At 39.1% G+C, this 6,019-nt stretch overlaps 1 protein-coding gene across 1 annotated transcript; it reads left to right on the top strand.

The window, feature by feature from the left end:
* Window positions 1-889: 889 nt before the first annotated feature.
* On the top strand, window positions 890-3,981 carry LOC142302883 (olfactory receptor 5G9-like). The gene is made up of 2 exons (XM_075343990.1): window positions 890-922; window positions 3,058-3,981. The coding sequence occupies exons 1-2, from the start codon at window positions 890-892 to the stop codon at window positions 3,979-3,981; spliced, it is 957 nt and encodes a 318-aa protein (XP_075200105.1).
* Window positions 3,982-6,019: the final 2,038 nt, after the last annotated feature.

The following is a 6,019-nucleotide window of genomic DNA, read 5'->3' as shown; positions in this document are numbered from 1 at the left end:
TGTAGGTGGAGAGCCGGACTGCCCAACCATTGACTTCCATTATACTTGTTACTAGAGTTGAGCATTTTCAGAAAGTCTGACCTGCTTGACTCAAGTAAAGAGCACTCGAGCATTTTAGCGCTCGCCCATCTCTATTAGTTACTTAAAGAAGAACCGTTGTTTTATTGCATAAATCAATAGTACATATATAAATAAGAAAGAATCTAATATATCTTATGGGAAAAATTTGCTTTTTCAATTGCCTGGACTTATCATTGATTTTTAAAATTCTCAATTAAGGGGTAAAATTTGTTTTCCGTGAAGACATGTTTTTATATTTTAGAGATAGATAACAGTTGCTACTAATAAAATTGTATCTGGAGGGGAGGATGGAGGAAATTTAAGAGCTAGAGGATGATATCCATCATCTGCCATCTAATAACTCATTAATGGAAAAATCTGTCTTCACTGAAGACAGATTTCACCTATGAATTGAGAATTTTAAAAACTAATAACCAGTTCTGGAGGATTAAAAAGGAAATTTCTCCAATAAAACATATTAACAAGTTTCTTATTATCATGTGTTGTGTTTGATATATAAAATGCAAAATGAAGAATATACTTTAAATTAATTCTATTATTGCATTTTGCATCTAAGAAAAATCCAATAATTAAAAATAATCTTATTTCTTCATATCTCATTGGACTTCACTTAAGGAGACATGAGGGACAAAGACAAAATGAACTCCGTAGAGGAAATAGCACAGGATATATACACACAGTCACGTTATAGTTTCTGTTCTATGGGTCAATGATGATGCATCAGATTATGTTTTATCATCTTACAGAGTCTGACCGGACTGATGAAGATCATCTCTTCCATCGGTGATATAACATTTGTGACCTCAAAATGGAAAATAAGAGTAATATGGAAGTGTCTGATGTAAGTACTGGGAGTGATCGCTGAGGAAGTGGACTAAGATTATTCTCATCTCAATCACTCTCAGATCATGGGGAAAAAAAATAAATTTTCAAAACAAATTTACTAATTTATTTTTTTAAGAATTAAAAATCATATTCAGCCGACTGTTGACCATAATTTACTTAACACCTATGGAAATTGTTGTTTCACAAAATTAAGAAATGGGGAACATTTATTTGTAACTCTGATCTTATGATCAATATACTACATGGTATTGGCACCTGAACATCACATGCGTATATCATTGAGAAATCAACTCTGTAAAAGTGACCTTCAGTATTTCTGAGCTTTTGTAGCTAAGATATGTCAGATAAAATGTAAAAAAAGCAAGAACAAAAGTAAACAAATGTAAAAAAAGCAAAGTAAAAAAAGCAAAGTAAAAAAGCAAAGTAAAAAAAGCAAGTTCCTTCAGCCTATTACACAGTGGGTACGGCAAGTATTCAGACCCCTCTAAATTTTTCACTCTTTGTTTCATTGCAGCCATTTGATAAATTCAAAAAAGTTATTTTTTTTCTCATTAAGGTACCTCATCCCCCATCATGACAGAAATAACAGATATGTAGAAAATTTTGAAAATTTATTAAACAAGAAAAACTGAAATATCACATGGTCATAAGTATTCAGACCCTTTGCTCAGTATTGAGTAGAAACACCCTTTAGAGCTAGTACATCCTTGAGTCTTCTTGGGAATAATGCAACAGGTTTTTCACACCTGGATTTGGGGATCCTTTGCATTCTTCCTTGCAGTTCCTCTCCAGCTCCGTCAGGTTGGATGGTGAATGTTGGTGGACACCATTTTAAGGTCTCTCCAGAGATGCTCAATTGGATTTAGGTCAGGGGTCTGGCTGAGACAGTCAAGAATGGTCAGAGTTGTTCTGAAGCTACTCCTTTGATATATTAGCTGTGTGCTTATGATCATTATCTTGTTGGAAGGTGAACCGTTGGCCAAGTCTGAGGTCCAGAGCATCTGGAAGAGGTTTTCTTCCATGTTATCTCTGTACTTGGCTGCATTCATCTTTCCTTCAATTGCAATCAGTCGTCCTGTCCCTGCAGTTGAAAAATACCGCCATAGCAAGATGCTGCCACCACCATGTTTCACTGTTGGGATTGTATTGGGCAAGTGATGAGTAGTGCATGTTTTTTTCCACACATACCACTTAGAATTATCACCAAAAAGTTCTATCTTCATCTCATCAGACCAGAGAATCTTATTTATCATAGTCTGTGAGTTCTTTTTTGTGTTTTTTTGCAAACTCTATATTGGCTTTTAAATGTCTTGCACTAAAGAGAGGTTGCCGTTGGACCACTCTGCCATAAAGGCCCAACTGGTGGAGGGCTGCAGTGATAGTTGACTTTGTGGAGCTTTCTCTCATCTCCCTACTGCATCTCTGAAGCTCAGCCACAGTGATCGTGGGGTTCTTCCTTACCTCTCTCACCAAGACTCTTCTCCCACGATTGCTCAGTTTGGCTGGATGGCCAGGTCTAGAAAGAATTTTGGTGGCCCCAAACTTCTTCCATTTAAAGGATTATGGAGGCCAATATGCTCTTAGGAACCTTGAGTACTGCAGAAATCATTTGTAACCTTGGCCAGATCTGTGTCTTGCCACGATTCTGTCTCTCAGCTCCTTGGGCAGTTCCTTTGACCTCATGATTCTCATTTGGTCTGACATGCACTGTGAGCTATGAAGTCTTATATAGACAGGTGTGCGCCTTTCCAAATCAAGTCCTATCAGGTTAATTAAACACAGCTGGACTCCAATGAAGGAGTAGAACCATCTCAAGGAGGATCACAAGGAAATGGACAGAATGGGACCTAAACATGAGTGTCTGAGCAAAGGGGCTGAATACTTATGACCATGCAATATTTCAGTTTCTCTTGTTTACTAATTTTGCAAAAAATGTCTTTTTCTGTCAAGATGGGTGATGGGGTGCAGAGTGTACATTAATGAGAAAAAAAATGAACGTTTTTGAATTTAAAAATGGCTGCAATGAAACAAAGAGTAAAAACTGTAAAGGGGTCTGAATACTTTCTATACCCACTGTATTACTTCTGATTATTATTGGCTTTAAAATTATTTTATTGTAATTTTTTGCAGGTTACCAATCTGACCGATTTTAAAGAGTTTGTTCTCTTGGGCTTTCATGGCAGTTCACAACTAAAAGTTGTACTATTCTGCTTGCTTCTTGTAATATTCTGGGTCACAATATGTGGGAATCTCCTGATCATCACCCTGGTGTCCTCCAGCAAGAACCTCCACACTCCGATGTACTTCTTCATCTCACAACTGTCCATCAGTGACATCTTATTGATTTCAGATATTGCCCCCAACATTCTCCATGTTTTACTAAATAATGGGGCAACCATTACATATATTGGCTGCATGACACAAATTTATTTCTTTAGTGCCACAGAATCATTTGAATGTCTTCTCCTCACGGTGATGTCTTGTGACAGATACGTGGCCATCTGTAATCCACTTCGGTACTCCTCAATAATGACAAGTGGAAATTGCATGATCTTGTCAATCAGTTCTTGGTTGATCAGTTTCTTTGCATCACTCATTTACATCGGAATAATATCCAGGTTAAAGTTCTGTGGGCCAAATACCATTGACCATTTGTTCTGTGATCTTCTTCCCTTACAGGACATTACCTGCTCTGATACATTTCCCATAAAACTTCAGATGTATTTACTAAGTATTCCACTGCTCATTATTCCAAGTATAATAATTGTTGTTAGTTATGTGAAGATTATCCGTGCCATTTTACAGATTTCATCCAATATCAGTAGACAGAAAGCCTTCTCCACCTGCAGCTCCCACCTCACCGTGGTCTCCATATTTTACACTACTCTTTTCAGTGTGTATATTCTTCCCACCAGTGCACAAACATCAGATATGAATAAAATCACATCCCTGTTATACACTGTGTTTACGCCTTTGGTTAATCCCATTATATATAGTTTTAGAAATAAAGACATTAAAGGTGTTCTTCGACTTTCCAAATGTTTTTTTAAATAGCAGGATGGTTATAAAAGAAATAAGATTTACTTAATGATTCTGGCCGCTGTCACTTCAGTGTTGCCTAATCTGGTGGTGTCTCGATGACATCCATTTGCAGTTGCCTGACCAATGCAGTAAATCACAGATTTCAACAGTTAGATGACTGAAGAACAGGACATAATCTGAGGAGCCACCAGATCAGTCATTGCTGAATCAACAGGGCTTAGAGCCAGTGAGTATACCTTATTTTAATATTTTTTAATTATCCTTTTGAATTTGTATAATACAGATATTAAAGGGTTGTCTTTTTATTAAGTCACAGACCAATTGTTATCATTTTCCAAAATGATCTATCGTGAAAATGGTGTGCATACGACTTCACTTACTTCAACAAAAGTTCCCCAGAGTGCAGCAGTATAAATTTCCTTGCTCAGGACTAATGATGGGCAGACCCCTGAAAGTTCGAGTCCACCAGTTTCATGTGAACTTAAAATTAAAGTATTGTTTCAGGACTCAGACTTGACCCTGGATGGCGAACCCCATATCATGTAATGAAGACTAGAATTTGTGTGCTGTAAAATACCTGTAAAATGATCATCATAAGGGCAAAGGGTTTGCAACTCTCACCTGTCATCTTTACCTTGGCAGCTTAGAAAAATATAGGGATCTCACAACTTTTTTTAAACTTTTTATTGCTAACTAGTCAAGATAAAGCAGATAGCTGGGGCTGGTATTATTAGGTTGAGAAGACCAATGGTTATTTGGCCCCACCTAGCCTGAAAAAAGCAACCCACAGCTGCCCCAGAAATGGAGCATCAATTATGGTGCTGTGCCTGGTTCTTCCTGATTGCTTTGGTGGGGTGAAAACCAATGGGATAATACTTTTAGTGTTTATGTCACCTGTGATTTGACAGCTGACATTATGCCCAGTGGTTAATGATGGGTAGCTATCTATCAGATACCCCCATTACTGACTCAGCATGTATAGAGGTAAAAAAATAACACATGGTGGAAAAAAGTTTATTTGAATAAACACTTCCCCACACAGCCTCAATCATTATTTTTTTAATAAAAAAATATCTTTAAAGATTTAACATAATCCGTTTTGGGAATTAACACTATCCTACGCTCCCTCGTTCACCAATTAATTGATGTAGAATAAATCCTGGAAGTTCCAACGTAATCCAAAAAGTAATGTCCCACAGCGTGAGAAATTCCATGTCTACCACTGACCAGCAGTAACTTGTGGAGCCTCGTTCTGAGAAAGTAATCAGAAATCAGCTCCACAGCAATCAATGGACATGGTATAACATAACTTTTTCGATTACGTTGGAACTTCAAGGATTTATTTTTCATTAGTAAAGTGGTGGTCGAGGGAGTGTTTATTCCCCAATTTGATTAAAGTTGTAGCTTTGAAGGTTATTTTATTAGTAAATTGGTAAATGAGGGTGTGTGGGGGAGTCTTTAGTCAAATAAATATTTTTTCCCTGTTTCTATATATTTTTTTAACTGTATATGTCGCGGGCGGGGAGGAGGGTGTCAGCACTGCGCTCACCCCTCTGCTCGGGTCCGGCTGCTGCTGCTCATTGGTGGCTCGAGCGGTGGGCCGGATCCCGGGGGTTCTCGAGTGGCGTTCCTCGCCCGTGAGTGAAAGGGGATTGGGTTTTGGGATACAGTCTATTGTCCGTGACGCCACCCACGGTTGTGGTGATCTGTTAGCACCACCGCTGCTCGGTGTGGGGATCCCGGGAGTGATGGTGTGAAGCAGCAAGTTGTTGTGTTGCCCCTCCGTGGGTAGGGGTTGGTGATTCCGGGGCCCAGTGTTGAGGTGGGTAGATGCAGGGCTTGGTGGGCGCAGGGATGCGGGGGCAGCGCTGTGCCTTGCGGCACTGTGGTACTCACTCAGCCTGAGACGTTGACACAGTTCTCGGTAAAACACACGGCTGGAAAGACGGTTCCCACGGATGGCTGCACTTGCTTTCCCCAGTAGGTGACGGTGATGTCCCTTTGTCCTGCACCTATGTTGTTGATGGTTTCGATGGGTTCCCACCGGTAA

This window comes from Anomaloglossus baeobatrachus, chromosome 4 (assembly GCF_048569485.1).
Source record: "Anomaloglossus baeobatrachus isolate aAnoBae1 chromosome 4, aAnoBae1.hap1, whole genome shotgun sequence".
NCBI classification, from domain to species: Eukaryota; Metazoa; Chordata; class Amphibia; order Anura; family Aromobatidae; genus Anomaloglossus; species Anomaloglossus baeobatrachus.
Note: the sequence above shows the minus strand (reverse complement) of the source record. Positions and strands in the feature narration are given on the sequence as shown.